Source organism: Battus philenor, unplaced genomic scaffold (genome assembly GCF_028537555.1).
Source record: "Battus philenor isolate CCGP_79_NKW_IND1 unplaced genomic scaffold, ilBatPhil1.0.hap1 SCAF_21, whole genome shotgun sequence".
NCBI lineage: Eukaryota > Metazoa > Arthropoda > Insecta > Lepidoptera > Papilionidae > Battus > Battus philenor.
Window position 1 is genome coordinate 12,670,181 of NW_027181684.1, and position 20,419 is coordinate 12,690,599.

The following is a 20,419-nucleotide window of genomic DNA, read 5'->3' on the forward strand; positions in this document are numbered from 1 at the left end:
GAAAGATGGGAGTGCGAAGTGGAACTGAATGTATGGATAGGTAAGGTAATAGAAAATGAAGAAAGTCACCATAAATTTTTAAAGAAAGTAAAACATGAAATGAAACTAAATAAAACATTAAAGGTAAGATTGAGTAAAACAAGAGTTGTATAATAAGAAACAAAAATAATAGAAATAACGATAAAGATTAAAAATTGTGAACTACACTGTGATAATAAAAATATGCGGAGAAGGAAAGAGGCGATGTTTGGAATGATGGTGAATGAAAAAGTAAAAAAGAAAATGTAGAAAACGAAGGGAGATATAGCAAAAGAACTTGTGATGGATGACAGAAAAAGGCGCATTTAAAAATATTTGAAACAAAAGTCTGTCAAAAATTTAAGATAGACGAACGAGAGGCCCTCAACAAGCGGAGCTATATAGAAAAAACTATTCACTCTATCCTGAACACCGAGTCTCCCTAGCGTCTTCTCCTTTTCGCATACCTCGGCCTATAGTGCTACCATCACCGCTGTCAGCCTTAGAAGACACAAGTAAGTAAGACTCAGTCCGCTCCAGCAGTAGAGCCAAAAGCAAGATGCATTTAATTCAACCCCTTTTAGTGGCTTTATAAAAAAGACAGTGTAGTTGGTTCGTGTGAAAACTACAACCGGCTGCGAATGATTTGAGAAGAGCGGGAATAAAGTCAAGTGGAGCAAGTGATGGAGAGTATAAACAAACATTAGGCAAAGAGCATCGCCAAGCAGCGCGACGGAAGCGGCGGGCATGCGCGGGCGCACTCGCTCCATTGATAAAGCTCGCGATTCTGTTGCGTTCGCCCGCCAGTCCCGAGCGAGGCGTGAAGCCGAGCACACGCCATTACCGCGCCGCGGTCTACTTCGAGTCGCGACCACGAATTTCGGAAAGGAGCTCCCCACAAACGCCCCCGACAGTGCCGGTGACCCATCTACGAAACCAGTGGCATGGTAATTTGTGAACGTTTTTCGAATGGATATTTATTATATTTTTTTACATTACGTCCGACGGATCCCTCGGGTGCTTGCCGCCCATTGTCTCTAGACCTAGTAATAGGTATCGTATTACGTAATCTTTATTAAAATTATTATTAAACTATTTGACAACATTATTCGGCTGCGTTCGCGCGTTCTTTTTCTTTCACTTTTCTAACTAGAGCTTTTAGAATTTCTTTAATATTTAAATTGAAATTTTAAACATAAATCAATGTATATTTATTGTTATTTTAGTTGTCAAAAAGAGTCTCTGTCCTAAGCAGTGATACTACGAAAAGAAAGACAGAGAGAAAGCGAAAATTTGATAAATAAATATATTATCTAATTAATACAAGGATAACCGTGTTTATGAACATTTATTTTAGTCGTTTTAAAGTTAGAATAGTGATTTATTTCATATATCTCCGGTAAGAGTGAAATCATGTCATTTATCTGTATAATGATTTACCAGATTTATCGCGCCGGCAATTGTTCACGCTGTATGTACAAGTTTATCAGTTTGTGCAAAAATCGTTAAAAGTTATAATTGTAGCCGTGATATCTGCGTACACTTTAGTCATGAACGACGTCCACATCCTCTGTAAATAGGGCCAGGGTTATATGATGTTGGGTCTTATCAAAATAGGAACAGCAGAAGGCTGGTAATTTGCGCAATAGCTACCATATCACGTCCGTTAATTACAACTGTGTGGGAATCCTCCGCTGTTCATCTCCCGTACCTATCTGAATTGTATCTGCTTTGTTTTTATCTAACTCCATCAACTCTATCTGATATTAAAGCAAGTTTTATTTTGTATTCTCCAATTTGTTATATGTGTCTTATTTTTTGGTAGTATCGAGTGTTGTCTTTGCTACTACTAGGTCAGTAAAAATTCATCAGAGCATTGTCATATCATGATGCTACATCCAATTTACAATCTACTAATCCTTGCGTTTCTTAGTTATTACTTTGATATACAAATTGTGCATAGGTTGCTGGTAAAATTGATTGTTGAACGTCATATGCTTTGGTAAGAACTCATAATGGACAACAATTTTTAAAATGCTCTTTATATGATCTTACACTAAACACTTAAGCCTGAAATAAATTAGTAATATGAAGACGTAACGAAGCTTTATAAAGTGGCAGCGGGTGTGGCACATCACTCGTCCACCTGAAGATCGTTGAGGCCGAAAGGTTCTCTAGTGACGACCACAAGCCTGTCCACGCATGGGTAAAATGTTTACAAGGTGGACCAGTGACACAATTGAGGTTTCGAGTTGTCGCTAGATGCGGAGGTCCGGTCATTTTTGCCATCTTTGGGGAAGCCTATGAAAGACTGACTTTATTAAAAATCACGCCATACCTGGAAAGACTTGGTCAATTTTGCGAGTTGCAATAGAGACCTTCGGAGCCTTCTTGGACTCTTACCCTTTGCTTTTCCTACTATAACCAGCTCATCTCTTTGGTTACTTTCGAGTTATGTAGCCGAAGTAGCCACGAATCCGGCTTGTAGGAAATGGTTGATTTAAAGCATGTACAGAAACATTATGAGTTGTGTTTTATGGCGCAATCAAGAAAATCTTTATATAATAATTAATAAATAGTTAATTGTGGAATAATAATTATTTTTAACTTTTTTAAATAGATCAAGATATGTTGATCGGTTTTAAAAAAAATTGTGACATGCGACATTGGTTTGTATTAGTAATATGGTTAATTTTGTTGACAATCCTTAGTAAATTAACTAAAAATGCTTAGATATGTTTTATCGACTATCTCAGTGTAAATTGTCGATAAGGTTTAAGTTTAACTGTGTCTAAGAAATGTGATCTACACGGACATGTACTTAGAAAAACAACTTTTAAAATCTATTTATATATAGTTTTTGCTATAAGATTTCTATTCTACATGAAACTTCTTTTTTAAAGCATACGTAAATTGTTGGACGTTAACATATGTAAAATCAAATGCATAATTATCAAGTGATCATTGCACCGGTCACATGAGTACATTGCATGTTTATCCTTTTATTATTTTATATATTTTAGTCCAAGATTATATAAAACCTTAATTGGTCTATTTTACGCTCCGATCCGTGTTCTATTTCAAATCCTTAAAGTTCCTGCGTCCTTCTGTTCTGCTATAACTTGGAAGTATTAAAGAGTGAATAGGTAGTTTCTAGGCTGTACCATCGTAGACCTCGTCTTAACTTAACATCAGGCGAAAAAAAAGGTTGAATGTTTTGCCTATAGCAAAAAAAAATTGACACTTAGTTTAATATTTGATATTATAAAAATTAAATGTAAACTCTCATAAAACATAAGGGTGTTTAAATTCTTTATAATTTGACAAACCACTGTTGACGTATAGCTCCATTAGCTCAGATGAGTGTTCAAGTGGTTAATATAAAACATAAGATGTTGTTCTAACTTCGCGGTTTAACTAAACAAAGCTAGTCACAGATGTTCCGTTTGAAATGTAACCACGTAAGTTTATATGCGAGCTTTTTATATGACTATCATTAAATTTTGTTAATGCGTTTTTATTTAGAATTTTGACATAGATAAATATATACAATGAAGCATAATAAACAAGTGTTAGTGTTACTTAAGCAAGTCTGATTTTAGATGTTGTCTTTGTAAAGTAAATGTTTACATGTGCAAAGTTTTTGTTAAAATGAAACATAACGTATATATGTTACTAAAGAAAGAAGGCTGTATAATAATGGTTTGTTTTTCTTTATTTTACGGACACTTGTACAAAATCCTTACTTCAGTTACAGAGCAATTCATTCACTTAAAAATCCTTCACATACTAATTGACTATTTACAACGTTAACATGGGAATTATTTTTCATGGCAGTGTATTGTAATACCGTATAGTTGTATACCGTATATATATATAGGTATAGGCTCTACTATAAACTTAATGGCTATAATACATATATTATGACGTCATAATAATTTCTTCACTTATCTTTTCTCTAAAAGAATTTCTATATCTCATATATTAAACGAACAACTCTTTTCTATATCACAAACATTTTACATACATTTTTGTTTAATTAACATTTTTACACTTTGTGTTATAGCCCTTCCTGCTTTTTCTCCACAACTATAACACCTTACGAAGAAGAGTAGAGTCAAATATAAAATAGATTAAAAATATAAATAGATAATAAGTTGACGATCAATAAGACTTCTCTTATTTTTTATGTGTATATCATGTAAATGAGTCACCAAACTAAGTTTCACACATTTCGATCAACTATAACATTTCAATGCTGTAGTAAAATTTATTTAATAATGTACTTATAATTTCCGATTTAAAATTGCGAAATGGAAGGTCTGGGGTATCTAGTGCAACTTTATTATATATGCCTACACTCAGACCGAAAGATCGAAGCGTAAAGAGTTTATTTGTATATTTTTATTTATTACGTAAGATGGAATGAATATATGCTATATATACATGGTCAATACTATATTATATAATATTTTAATTAATAATAAACACATAGTTAAATAGGATGATATGATATATACATAAATTACTTATATATATATATATATATATATATACATATACATATATTTATATATATATATATATATATAAAATATTCTTTTTGAGCATATACCAGTTAACTGACTCTCTAATGACAAGGAGAAGTATAAAGAATTATTGCTGTGAAAAAAAAACTGAAATAATTCGGATAATAGCATTAAATTCATTTCTTTTTCATTATTTTCTTTAGTTGAAATTAATAAACTTCATTTATTCTACTCATTGAGCCGAAAGACGCCGATATTAATGCGTGGGGTTCCCCCAAACGTGGCTATAATGGCTTATCTTGCGCTGCTCACATTCAGCGACCTTCCAAGTCTTTGACAATATCGTGGTTGCTAGTGGAGAAACTTTTGATACCAACTGCCATCGATATTGATCAGTGCCATTTCAGACTAGCAATTCGTGCTACAAAGTATTAATAAAATAAAAATTCATGTTTGTATTTTGACGCGATTTTTTAAATTTTAATCAAGTTTAATACAGTAATACCCCGTTTTACGCGACCCCGTTATACTCGGTTTCACTATAACGCGAATTGCAAATTTCGCGCTCAAATGCCTCGAATTACGCGAAAGAGTGCGTATAAATATAATGTAGTCATCAACTTCTCTATGGTGTCTTGACCATCTGTCATACAATTAAAAACAGTGTTGGGTGTTATGAACTTATTTTACAAGAACGTAAACAAAACGTTACCCAAAAGACAATAGATGTATTTTTCCGTAAAAAATAGGAGTATGTGTTGCATAAAATGTTCCTAGAATTAAAGTGATTGATTAAAATGATTTGTTTTTTTTTTTGTAATAATTTTTGACTATGTTTAATCATAAACCTCGTTATACGCGAATTTCAGTTAACGCGATTTTTTTTTGGAACGTATCCCTCGCGTAAAGCGGTGTATTACTCAGTCAAATTTTATAAAATTAGATATAGGATATTTCGGCAAATATGTAGAATGATGTACTCAAAGTGGCAGGTGGAAAATTAATTTGATCCATCCAAAAGTCACAGGTTAGGGGAACGGCGAAGCCTTTCATACAGTTAATAGCATTTGGCCGCAGGTAACAATTGTAGTCAGATTTATCGTCCGCCATGACATATGTACTCAACGTTACGAACTATGTAGTTTTGTAATAGGATTAAAGGTGGCCTTTGTACTTATAATCATATACGTAAAAACAATAAAATTTAACAAAAAGTTTTTTTTTGCCTGGCAATAATACATTGTTTCATTTGCGACTCGATGCGGATTGAACTTGACAAAGCACTAAGGGCTTAGTGTAAACTTTTAATAAATAAGCAGGAAGTAATTAAACTGAAAGAACTCCTGTGTACAGGCATCCTTGTATATTTCCAATAAATACCATAGGAAGCTGCTTGCATCCAGCGATATATATATCTGACTATAATGTATATGTATTATTTATAAGTACGATCTAAGGGAAGCTCTACTATATTTATATATATATTACGAGGACCGGAAAGTAATGTCGCTTTCTTAACACGTTCACTGCGGGCCCAATTTTGAAGAACTTTCAGCTGGTGCGGCTGAGGTCGAATCAGCCTCAAGCTGAACTTCCTAGTAGTGCGGTTGAGGCCTTTTCTGCCTCATGTTTCAATCATTTTTTTATAATATTGAGTCAAGCTTCGCAGACATAAAGAAACCTATATTTGTCTTTGTCATACCTCATGCGGTTGAGTGTAAACAGCCGCCGCACTAGAGAGAAAACACGAGTTTTACGCGCCGCACCAGTGCAAAGTCTACCATGAGGCTGAATCGACCTCAAGCCGCAGTGAACGTGTTAAGTTAAATTCACACGACTACATTTTTAACAAGTATTTATTTCTAATAAACAATATATTCATCTTCGTTATCAACAACCTTTACTCATCTAGTATACAACGTTTTCATCAACATTTGCAGAAACGACATTACTTTCCGATCCGCCTAATATATATACACACATACATATATGTATATATTATGACGTCATCACCATTAAGTTAGCAAAAATAAGTTGCATGCTTTAACTGCAAGCAATACTGCGACATGATCGATAGTGTCAATCGAGTTGAATTTGGTAAAACTATTTAACATTGTTATTAAAGTAGAAATTTACATAAAATTTCTTTATAATTTTTGTAAAATTCGTTCTAGAGTAACTCTCTATCTCAAAAGACATAAGTAGAGTAAAGTATCTGAAGTATACAGAATGATTGGTTATTGTTTTTTTTTTTTTTTTTAATAATTATAATTTGTATCGCTGGTGTTTTTTTTACAGTATTTATCTTTCGCTTTAACTAAACGCAGACAGTTGGGAGAGGGTTGCCGCTATTTGATACTGATCTTTCTTCTCCCAGCTGCGAGGCACGACAGCGTTTTATATTATTATTATTATTATTTTTTTACAATTTTTTTTTTTACACAATTTTCACTTACGGGTAAATACAGCTAAAATTTATACATATTAACAATACAATTTGGAATACACAATTATATATTAGTTGCTACATTATTTTGTATCAAGTCGCTGTCCAAGCGCTACAGACCGTTAAATGCCTTGAGATTTAGGACAATGTGCCGGGACAACTCATCAAAAGATTCTGCTGTAGATTTTTTCTTGAGAAGGTCCGGTAAGCTGAACGGAGATATATTAAGGTATATTAAGGAAAAGCTTTGAACGAGTAGCTGATTGCTCACTTGTTTTCAAAAAGATTTAAACCTTTTACACCTACTTTCAATCATTCTATATAAAGTAATCACTCTGAAGTATGTTATATTAATAGATATTTTCGATTAAAGTGCAACAGTGCAATAACTTCTGGCAGTATAAAGACTGGAGTTATAGATCGTAAACAATAGTTGATTCTAAATTATAGTAATCCGAATTTCGATAACGCTTTTTCTTATTATATCATTATTTCGTTATTTATCATTTCTGAAATCATTTATTATTGGATTAAGTACAATATTATATTATAGATATTAATTTATAGGAAATGAGCTATTTATTTACTGCTCGAAAGCTTTTATCACGTAGGTGACAATAAGTGAAAGTGAAAGTTTTAATTATTTTAGATGGAAAATGAGCTATGCATTTAATATTGTAATACTTTTACATTTATAATCAATAAAATTTGAATTGATCTAAGTGGTTGGTGCGTTCCCTGAGTAGGCGTTCTAACTCTGGAGAGAATATCCCGAAACAGAGAAACTTCCTGTACCTATATAGCAACCGAGATGATAAACAAGTTCTCATTACCCAAAGCTATGCGACGCGGTCATCGTTGTCCGTCGAATAACAGGAGAACTCGGGCTGTATAACAGTGTCATGCGGTGGTAACAATATCACGCCACACACGTGCGTGTATTGCACGGACGAGACTCAAGATGCGATCGCAAGATTCATCGATGTGAATACGACAACCGCCGCACAGAACCTGGTGCACAACTTGAGGAAGCCAATATGGAGTAGAGATGAGGAAGTGTTCTCACGAAATGTTATCTTAGAAACTGGATTTAGTAAAAAGACGAGCAAAAAAAATTTGAAATATCAAATGTGATTGTAAAAACCAAGTCACGAATGCTGCCTGTAGAATATTGCTCCTTAAAATAATGGAGGTGATATCAGAAGGTTTCGCTGCAGAGTTGTGATACAATGAAGCAAAGAGATGATGACATGTCCTCCATGAAATGATATAATTGCGTTATCTTTGTTTGCCGACTTTGCTGACGCGAGATTAACTATGGAATCTATAGCATCACCCGCTTGCGATCTCCGGGTGAATGTACTGCCGGTCGCATGTTAAGCTGAAATTTAAAACGATACGACATAATACCACCCTTAACTGCTCTAACATGTCCATATATTGCTAGTCACTTGATGGCTTTCAAAGTAATTTTCTTATTCTCAGAAAAATATTATATTTTAGACTAGCATTTTTCAATCATTTATTTTATATATATATATATATATATATATATATATATATATATATATATATAAGAAAACCAAAAATGTTAAACTCAACATCCGAATTGCCCTGAAATCTGTGGGGCGTGGATCCCGCGGATTTCATAGAAAACTGTACGTATAATGAAACACCAAAATCAGTTCCGCAGAAGATTTATTTTTGGGCGCTAAACACATATTTGTTTGTTAAAGTAATTGTAAAAAGATTTTTAGAACGAAACCCAATAAAATATATAATAATCGACGGTGTAAACCACTCTATAAGAGAAATTACAGTTACATGCCAAAAAAAATATACAACAAATTATCTTATCAAATAGTTCAAAATTAAACTCAAACAAGGACTCGTTGGAAAACGTATTTACACCAATAACTTCATGGCACGTAATGATAAGTCAATTCCAAAAAGATTTATGTCGTTTGTGTGTAATTATTTTAATCTGTGTGTAAGTAAATATTATATTTCTTTTTAGATGTTCTCTTTAAAGACTTAGGCAGTTTAATTTTGTAAAAATTTGCATAACAAATGCTTGTGGTTGCACACGCTCTTCTGTTTTTACATTGTTATTGTCATATAATAACTATAACACCCTGTAACTATATTTCTAGCTAATAAATTTTATTTTATTGGTTTAAAAACAAATCATCAAATTCCATATCAAAATCAGTAACAATATTAACACCGCGCTTAGAAAAATATATCTGTATGGCACAGCGCCATCTAGCGGACAACGAGTGTACTAAGTATTGACCAAACATAATTAAAACGGGAACACTGTATTAGATCCAAAATCATCAGTCGATTAAAATAAAACAATGTTTAAGATTATTCGGGTGGCAATGGTAAAATTTGACCGTATTTCTTATGTCCCTATTTGTTTCAGTGGCTGTATTACCAGTTTTGACGTTCTATATCTATTCTTATCATCATTTCAGCCGAAGGACGTTCACTGATGAACAAAGATCTTTTCCATAAGCTTCCAGAAAGAACGGTTGAAATCGGCATGTATGCAACGTCCTGTGACGATGTAAAAAAGGTCGTCTTATCACCTTGTTGACGTCGTACGCTTATGATTCCTGGGTAATTATTGAACTTTGAGGCTCTAAGAGAAGATAATAAAATAGCTATCGAAAAATTGAGTCAACACTGTAATAATGTAGCAATCTGTGGTCTAGGAACGAAGATGAGGGAAGGAAGCTGATGCAACGGAGACGATTTGAATGTGAAGAAAGGTGAAAGAAAAATAAATCAAAATGGAAAAATATATTACCCGAGTTTTAACGTCCCTGAAACACATGTCGGGGGGAACAAGAGGTAAAAAGGGGGGCCATATAGAACCTTAAGGCTCCAGCCGTTGTGTGACTTATCTACTGCCACTTCAAATATATAAGGTGAATTAATAAACACAATACTGATTGATAATGATAACATGATCGGAGGAAAAAGTCCTTATTGAGACACCTGTGCTGTTTTTAGTTTAGAAAGTATATTTTATTAAACGTTGAATTTAGCTTATTCTCCTCGCATATCTTCAAAGGTCGTGATTCTCTGGATATGAAGTTATTTCAGGCCTTATTATGTAACGCCACTTTTTTAATCTTCGGCTCCGTAGAGCCCAACAAGTTTTGTGTCTGTTGTCGAACGAATTTGATTTGACCCGACGAGACTACGGCCTCTCGGAGGTTTGTCTTCAACTTTTGGTGCCTTCATAAGTTGTTCGAGTGCATGAAGGTTGGTGAAAAGAGTCGAGTGGATTGCCTTTGATTTTTCATCACCAGATGTTACAGTTTATATCTTTCCTTACTGACTATGTGTTTGAATAACTATTATTCGGCCGTTGGCAGATGCTAGAACACCGTAATGTATAAGGCCTTTGACCATTATGTGTTGGTAATGACATACGGATCCAAGACGTGGTCACTTACGACGGGCATCATAAAGAGGCTCAAAATCAAGGACTCGGTTGTGCGCTTGGCTGAACGTTGTTACGCGTTGTCCTGATGATGGAGGAGTGAGCGCAGACGTTGTTCTCGAACTTTCTCCCGAATAACAGGCAAATAAAAGCAACTACTCTTATATGATAGACTGTCTGACCAAGGAACGAAGCTGTCATCATTTTCTCTTACGTTTTTTCTCTCTCCATTTTTGTAATTATTCTAAGGGAAGCACTGTGATTGGCCATATGTTTCGGGACTACAGCAATAAATCTAAGGAACGATTCAAACATTACAGACAGCATTTGAGGGACCACCGCCAAATTACAATAACATTTCACGATGGAGTTTTTGAGTTTGAGTCAAAATATGAGGTATATATTTAGCAAAAACTTTTGAATTCGACTCACCAGTGCCAGAACTTGCTCGGATTTGCTATCGGATAGTTATCTTGTCAAAGTTAGAAAGTTACCTTTGTACACTGTCGACATATTTTACAGAAAAAACGATTAATTTTTACCGCTCCGGCATTGATTTGTATACTAGATGGCAAAAGGCTGTTGATAATGAAGGTGAATATATTACTGATTAGAAATAATAACTTGTTAAAAATGTTGTCGTGTGGATTTCACTTAAAGCGACATTACTTTCTGGTCCCTCTATATTATTTTGTTTAAATATATCGTGATTAATGAACTTATATAAATTTAGTTTGGACAAAACCCTATCATCGAATGTAAGACGTGATCTTGGTAAAGGAGAATTGAAATCGTTGGTTTAGATCGCGCGAGATGATCAGTTTCGTATTTAAAATGTGTTAGACGGAAGATGATCAGTTCATCAAAGTAAATAGAAACGTATCCAGCGAATGGGTTCGCGGTCGTTCATTTTCCATTCGAGTTGATTACGCAGGGACTGCCCGAGGAGTAATTTCATAGGAAGCAAAAAACGTGTTTCTGTCCGTTGCATCTTATCAGGAGTTGCTTCGCTAGTGTGCACTCGATGGCTCGATTTGCATAGCCGCATATTTAGTTCCTGCCCGGCAATCGAACCGGCGTTCTGCTATTTCTCCTTACTTAATTTTCATACTTTTTAAAATATGTAAAGATTAATATTTTTTTCCTCATCATATCTCATCATCACCACAGTTCATTACAGTTCACAAAACACAATCTAGATGTTCTAGAATAAAGCTTGTTGATTTAAATATTTACAAGGTAGAAAAACTGTGTAAGTTTTTGATTTAGACTGTTTTTGTCGATTTTGTTTTTTTCAATCAATTCTTCGATCACTTTTGATTGTCATTATATAGAAATTTTTCGTACATTTTTTTTTAATCTGATGCTTTTATTTCAATTAAATTCTATTTAAGTTTTTGCTCCTCATTGCAAAATACTTGAGTTCAAAATTGCCAGTAATGTGAACTATCAAATTGACAGATGTTGTAACTTACCTAGTATTGACGACTTATGTAGATTAGAGTCATAGATATCATGTGAATTTAAAAAGTTTATTAAACGAGACGGTTTTTTACTATCGCTTACCTGTCTGTCTTTGACCATCAAATCGCCTGATGGAAAGCAAAGATATGGTCGAAGATGATGTACGTAGACTGAGTAGACACCTGTTCATATCTTGAAGGGACCTGGGTTGTATTTCTCAGGAAATAAGGAAACCCGCAGATTGTTCTAGAATCGGACTGTGCGGAAATCGTTGAATCGAAACGCTTGGTAGGCCTTCAAGGAAACTCCACCGTGGTAGTGGATCGACCTGCTACTAATCCTATCGAAATATGGAGATATTCCAATAAGGTCGTGAAGTTACGCAGTACATTCCCCAAAATGAATATTCCTAAATTGACTCGCTACTTGTCGAAGGTATTCAAAGCTTAACCAACTCATCACCTATAAGTTGATCATCACGCCATTCTAGAAATCAAGAGCTCCGAGCTGGAATTTAGGCGAGTCATCCTGAAGTTGGCAATTGTTCAGGTGTAAAATACCGCTTGACCTTATTCAAGATACCCAGCTTTTACCAGCTAATTTAGCCATAGACAGTGTTCAGTCAACTCAAAAAGCTCAAAGTCTGTCAAAGGTACAAGAGCATTTAACAAAAGTTGGGAGCAGAGATGAGACAGGTTTGCTATTTCCCTGCGTTGAATTTAACGAGATTCTCGTCCGTATACACTATTACATTCTGTGTATTTAATGTATAACAAAGCTTGAGAATGTATTACTCAGACAGCTGTATTTAAATCCTTTATGTTTGTTTAGGTCTCTTTTCACATAAGCACGTTTTGAACTTATTGTAGCTAATTTTTGTTTGTATCAAGTTATGCTCTTATATCATTATTCTGAGTTAACTGATCACTTTAAATGATCCAAAAAGGAAAATAATATTCGATCATCATGTCAGTCGATAGGTGTTCAATATAAGGCATAGAACCTCCCCTTAAACCTTCCTGCAACCTTGACTATATCAGTCAACAAAGTTATATGAATAGTTTAAAAATAGCAACAGCTTCTCTAGTATTTCTAATTTAACGACAATATCTTAATTGAGAGTAACTGTTTCACTGTATGGAGTGTTTATGCAAATATGTAACAGGGAGGCAATTAAGTAAGTTTAAGTTATCGAGGCTTTAGAAGTCAGCGTACCATCATAACGATGCAAATGCCGTCAGATATTCCGAGCATTCGCAATTACTAATCCAAACTGTCGACTTTGAGATCTTTATGTTTAAAATCTGCATGGCATGTGGCCTGCATATGCTAACTGTACATCGGCATATTGCTTCACGTTCATACGTCTTTATTGTAATTAATGAGTGAATAGGCCAACCCGGGAACTGGTCGGACTAACGTGTTTTACATCTACCCGCCTAACGACAAACAGGATTGTGGGTAATTGAACTATATATACATAACTGTATTATTTTATTACCATATACACATACAGGTAGCCCTCATACAACGCGGCTTTCTATAACACGGTTTTGCTATAGCGCGATGATGATGCAATTCCTTTGTACTTACAACAACTTTCTCAAGCACGGAAAAAGATCGAAAATTTTAAATAGACCTGCAAAACCATTTTATTTCATATCGCGAAATATACAATGACCTAGTTAGAATCAACAAACAAAGTTTGACAACAGATTTTTTAAGAGAAGGAAAACATACAAGAAGTTTAAGCAAAGAAATAAGTTGAGAAAGTGAAGGCGATATCGTTCCACTGAAGAAATGTTTAAAATTCTTTAACTTAGAGATCCATTAAATTATTTTTTTTATTTGTGTTCTACATACATTTATATTTTTAATTAAAATTTAGTTGGTAATGTCGAATTAAATAAATTTTTTAAAAAACTTTTTGGAACGTAACCTTTTTTCTACCTCTAGGTCTAATACAACACGGCATTTTTAAGACCCTAACTACAGTGTTATAGGAAGGTTACCTGTGTTATATATTGAGTTCATTTCGCCTTAGAGTAACTCTAAGGTCTAAGGCACATCACCCAAACAGACAACAGACAACTTGAGGTCAATAAAAGCTATCAACCGTATGTTGAGTAAAACTTTTTAATTTAAATATACTTGATTGAAATAGGTAATAAGGCCTTTTAATAATTTCTCTACGTACCGTGTTATTAACCCTTAGTAGCCTGATTTACGAAAGTGTTTTTTTTTAATATTACTGTGTTTGTTTGAGGGTCTAGATGAAGGAAAAAATAGATTTTTTTTTAATTTCGTTGGAAAGAATATTATACAACAGTAAAATACGTACAGCCAACCTATAAAAAAAACTAATAGTAATGTGAACATTCGGTTTAAAAGATTGGTATCAAAATTGAAACTCTAGATTATTAAGGGTTAACTCCTTTTACACTTACACACTTTTATAATAAAATATCTCGTTAGAATTACCCGTAATAAATTTAAAAAGTTTTTTTTTTATCATAACAAAGTACTCGTGTTTTTTTATTTAATGTCAAACATTTTTTTTAAATTTACTATAAAATATATATACCCGAAGTTTCGCTGGTAGATCGAATTAGAAATGAGGAGATCTGTAAAAGAATTCATAGACGTAGCTCTAAGAATTGCCTGTCTGTAGTGGAAATAGGCAGGGCATTTCGCTAGTTCAACTGTTACCGTGTAAAAAGGTTGGTGTATGTAAATAGGACTAATTTAACACTTCTTTTATAAATGTATTTTTAGCTATGTACCGATTAAGACAGTTTTTAAATTATTTGTTATATAAATAGGGCTTTATATTAAAATTTAATCTTCAATATCAGTTTTATTAAACCTTTTTTGAGTCATGACCCATCTTAGAATTAGAATTATTATGCCCACTTATATAATACATAACTTATATTAACCCTTTCCACTCCAAGGCTGTTATGTAGCATCGACAAAATTTAGTTGAATTATAGTATCTTGCGATTCTAATATATGTTTCATTCATTCGTGATTCAAACATTTTAGTAACAAAAATCTTTTCTGTTTTAAAATTTTTCCACAAAAAGAAGTATTACACTATGTCGAGTAACACTCGACATTGGAGCTTGTGGAACAAAATCATTGTCGAGTGACACTCGACATTGGAGTGGAAAGGGTTTTTTTTTTTAATTATACAATACAAAAGTACCTCTAACATGGTCAGAGCCTTTTTAATTCTAGTTAACAATTTCTAGACGGGGGGGGGGGGGGAATCCTCATCGGACGCCTGGGAATGGAGGGCCCAGGCAGTGTCAGACTATTACTGACTAAAACCCCCCACCGTCGGCTCTGTTACAATTAAGTTTCTAGTTATTTTGCTTATTTCCTAATCTTCTTATAGTATTAATTCCTATTTATATTACACTTGTTATTTAAGCTAACTTAGCTATTTACATATTTTATTAGTCTAATCTTATATATGAATTCTACGCTTAATACTATTATCTGTCTATCCTGGAGTTGAAAGGGTTAAAGCGAAATGGTTAAACTCGTGTTGATTCCACTTTCGAATTGCTCCCCTTAAAAATCAATTTGATTCTCTGTGGGGTGTGGGCATCACGTTGGGAAACACTGTTTTAATAGATGTTTTATTTGAAACGTTGATGAAATGCTCTTTGTATTGGAGACTGTACTTCCTTGTTTGTATATATATTTATACATAGAAATACTTAAATATATATATATAAAAATTTTAATATGTACTTAAATTGCGTCCATTTTGAAACACTGTTATATACAGATGTGATCGGTTTCATGTAGCTATGAAAGATCACGTGTTACAACCGCACGATGTTTGCATGGGCAAGCGAAGGCGCCAATAATTATTTTATAACTTAGAAGACAAAGCGCCGTACAGGACTCGGAGTGCCGGCATGAGCAAGTGGCTCTTTCATACCCGTGCACACTGGCTGCACTTCCTTATTCGCTATCAATGCAGCCTGTGTTTGCTTGCTTCATGCGATATCTTCTCATATCCAATTATCTTTAGTAAGATTGTTGCTATCTATTTTACAAGATTTAAACACTTTCTAATTGGAAACTTTAAAACTTTAGCTATGTACTAATCATTATAATGTAAACTAGTCGATTAAATATACTACCAACTATAAATAAAGTATACATAAAATAAATAACAAACGTGTACAGTGCCCGGCGATAAATATTGCACATCGACATTTGGAAAGAGACAATCGGTTAATTTCGGCTTCGTAGAGCATCTCTGTCCCACACTATAGGTAGTGATGTTTTGTAGGCGAGCGACATATACAAATAATAATACCTAGCTTCTTATTCTTAATTTGAGGTATATTGACAAGTGGTGGTCTTATCGCTCGGGGCGATCTCTACTAGACAACCTTTCTCTCTTTGTCTCCTAAATCTCTACTTTATCTACAAAAAATATTTATTATTTTAACTGCAGACAAGTCGAAAGTCACCCTGTTATTTAGATAGATAGGCAAGCTTTTCAACCTAAGAGCCAATTAAAATATTTTTTTTAGGGGCTGCACATTTATTAACACATCAGTTATTTACAAAAATTTTATATAATAAACGTTAGATTTAAAAAAAATGAATGAAGTTATAGTTATAGCTTATAAATGCGCATGCGGCTAACAGTGCGAATTACACAACTACCACCGTTAAATCACTCAACACGTGTTTCACCCCTCCACGGGGCATCCTCAGGAGTAATGTTATAACGATTAGTGCCAAACACTCAGTGTCACGACTACTGCTACATAGCGGAAGTAGCTATATATTAGTCCTTTTCTTACTTAGTATGGACTTTCGCAAAGTAACGCCCGAATCTATTAGATAGGCATATGACTTGCAGTTGTCGTTCATCGGTTGAAAAGAAGAAGAAAAATAATTCGAAATTTAAAACACTAATACCATATTATCATTACGTTATTCATTATTTCTGAAACCATTTATTTGGATATGTGTTCAATATATTGACAGCAATAGAGATATATATATTTAAAATTTTTACTCACTCTATTCTATTTCTATCTCTACCCTAGTCACATGAATTTACAAAAAAATATTTTTGAAAATAAATTAATGGAAATCTTTACAGTTTTGCTGAAAATTGAGCTATACCGTCTAAACCTTTTAGACATACATGTGTATATATATATATATATATATATACATATATATATATATAAATATGTATATATATTTATATATACATATTTATATATATATAGTTTGGATATATACGGTTGAATGACTTGACCAAGCAATTTCGTATTAATTTTTATATCAATTGAATATACGAGCAGAATGATTACATTGATACTGTCTTAAAGGAAGTGGCCAATGATTTAAAATAATTAGTATTACAGTTTCGTAGCAGAAAAATGTTTTAGAGGTCAGAAAATCGTAGAAATGAATAATTGAATATTTGGCAGACATACGAAAGGCGTCGCGATATCTGATATCGTACCAATTTAAATAGGATATTGCGGTCGACTTAGACCTACTTATGTTAATGTCTGTGCGTTTGTTGTCGGTTTTTTTTTATCTGCTGCGATCGATAGCTGAAGCTGGTTGCTTGTGTTCTTGTTATTTTATAATTAGCAAATATTACATAGGTCATCGAACAGAGCAGAGTTCCCCAAACTCTTTTGTGTCGTAGACCCCTTGCCATGTTTTTCCGTGTTCTCAAAATAAAATTTTGTATCTGTTATGTAAAATATACGTAACATTAAATAAACATGTATTGCGACCACAAAGCGAATACCAAAATCCTACAACTTACACAATTTTATAAACATATATAATTAATAAATTTAATATATAATAAATTTTTTTAATTCATAGGTACTTTTATAAATAATGTGAATGTTTTGATATTATAAGATAGTATGATGTAAGTAAATAGGTACTATCAGTGTATGTGTTGAGATCCACTATCGTGGACCCCCATTTTCATTTCATAGACCCCCAAATTTTTTTTCGCTGACGTAGACCCCTTGCAGGTTGTCATAGACCCCTAGGGGTCGATATAGACCATTTTGGGAATCACTGGTCTAGAGGAAGAGCTGAGTATGATGTAAGTAAATAGGAACTATCAGTGTATGTGTTGAGATCCACTATCGTGGACCCCCATTTTCATTTCATGAACCCCCAAATTTTTTTTCGCTTACGTAGACCCCTTTGCAGGTTGTCATAGACCCCTAGGGGTCGATATAGACCAGTTTGGGAATCACTGGAACAGAGGACTGCGACTTGCGGTCGTAGGTCGCGGGTTCGATTCCTGGTATACAATCTTATATAATTCACACTTTATGCATTAATATAGTGTTGCCACTGCTTACAAACAAGTTTCCAGAAGATGGGCAGCAGTGTCCACTGCGTACTATAATACCACATTGCCAAGGATGTTGATTATGGTATATCCTCCCATAGATATCTAAGAGAGGGCGTCTATAGGCTTCGTATCAACTTTGACTTAAACCTAGATATATATCCAAGAACAGCAGCGGTTAAAACTGCAATATGGATGGCGGGTTGCATTCCCTAAAGATAGCGTTCTTGGTAACTATTTCAAAAAAGTGTCAATAGATGGCGTTGCGAAAGAAATCAACATCACCCTCATATAAGCCGATAGACGATCTGCAAGACATGGGCATTACTCTAAGATTGTCGGCATCCACAGCTTAATGCGATCTGGACAATGTCATAGGTTCTCGTCCCCTTCTACTAAAGTAGTGTGAATTTTAACATATTTTTGGAAGTTGGCTTTCAGTCGACTTCTATCAGCTGATATGATAATAATGACGATGTGCTGATATAATTTTAAACTGACTACAGTTCTTTCCAAAGGTTAGATAAATTAAACCTTATCTAACCTTTGGAAAGAACTGAGATATTCGAAAACAACGAAGGCGTTCCGAGGAACGATCCGGATCCACCTTCAGATTGTCGAGTGGTCCACGCTGCCGTCCCAAGCCGCATACACAACAATACTCTACTCTACACGGGTAGAGCCGTTCTCTAAGTATAAACGTGATCATGCTTTTTTGCAATTTTTTTTGAAAAATTAACAGATTTTTCCATTACGTGAAGTCAGTTCCGACGAAGCTGTAAAAGCCACCGTGCTAACAGCAATCACTTCTACAGAGACAATAGGATATATCAGATAAATATTAATTAAATATGCTGTTTTAAACGGATTTATTTAGTTCGACCCGTACGGAATTTATTTGGATCAAAATTAGAAATTGAAATTTAAGCACCTTCCCGTTGTCAGATTGATCTGAAATTTGGTACACACATTTAATTTAGATTACAATACAATATAATAAAATCAATAACATTATAAATCTAAGATGGCCGCCGATACAAAATGGCGGATTACATATTTTTCCTTAACCCCCTCAATATGGATATCAAATGAAAGGGCTAGACTAGTAAAACACGATTATTATGTCAAAATTTAAAATTCAATATGGACGCCGTTTCAATATGGCGGACTAGGTACATATTTTTCCACAACCACCACAATATGGGTATCAAAACACCGTTTAACTTAAAACTTTTTAAAATGTATTTATTTATTGTTAGGATCGATGTTTTTTTGATTTTTTTGTTTTTACATGTTAGTGTTAAAGTGAAAAAGTAAGTCTTTTAATCTATCTCAACAACGCCCTAACAATGTCCAGTGTGTAAGATTATGTTTCATGTGATCACTCCCTAGTACCTACTCCATATTGGCATCCTCAGGTTGTGCGCTAGTATCTGTGCGGCGTTTGCCGTATTCGGCACATCGATGAATCTTGCGATCGCGTCTTGAGTCTCGTCCGTGCAATACACGCACGTGTGTGACGTGATATTGCTACCACCGCACGGACACTATTATACAGCGCAAAGGTGTCTGTTGTTTGACGCATAACGATGACCGCTTCGCTCTCTAGGTCCTCGATCCTCTCATGCTCAAGATACTCTTTGGTTAGATCTACATTTGAAACATCTGGTTAACTAAATGATAAGCGTTAGTACATTGCTCGCTATCCTCAGCAAATGTTGCGGACTTTTCAAAGTAGCGTTGACATGAATACAAAAAATAAATAAAACAATTAATTTCGGCTCGTGGAACGTCGGGCGTCGGTCGCGTTCGTTTGCCCTGAATCCGTAGAAATTAAATCGGACTTATGTCGTATTTGCGGCCTAATAAGCACTACCTTAAAGCGAGCCGCCCGGTGTATTCGAATTTTGTTGCTCGCTGTGTCTGTGTAAAGTTGTGATCACATCGCTTGTTGCTCATGCATGGTGAACGTGTTGGACTTGGTTAATAGTGTTGGACTTGAACACCTTTATTATGTTATCCCGATTTGTTTCGAACAGTCGCCGTAAAATGAATTGTAAGGTAGGATTATGTACATCGCGTTTTATTTAACATTTGTAATTTTTAGGTTATTTCTTCTTTATTAATTC

General features: G+C 34.2%; 1 protein-coding gene across 1 annotated transcript in view; it reads left to right on the forward strand.

Annotated features, from left to right (window-relative positions):
- The first annotated feature begins 836 nt into the window (after positions 1-836).
- The window catches only part of LOC137923432 (fibrillin-2-like), a 116,755-nt gene continuing 97,172 nt past the window's right edge, over positions 837-20,419 (forward strand). The window contains exon 1 of the mRNA XM_068766682.1: positions 837-965. Within this exon, the coding sequence (XP_068622783.1) occupies positions 963-965 (3 nt within the window). The 5' untranslated portion in view covers positions 837-962. The remainder of the gene's footprint in view (positions 966-20,419) is intronic.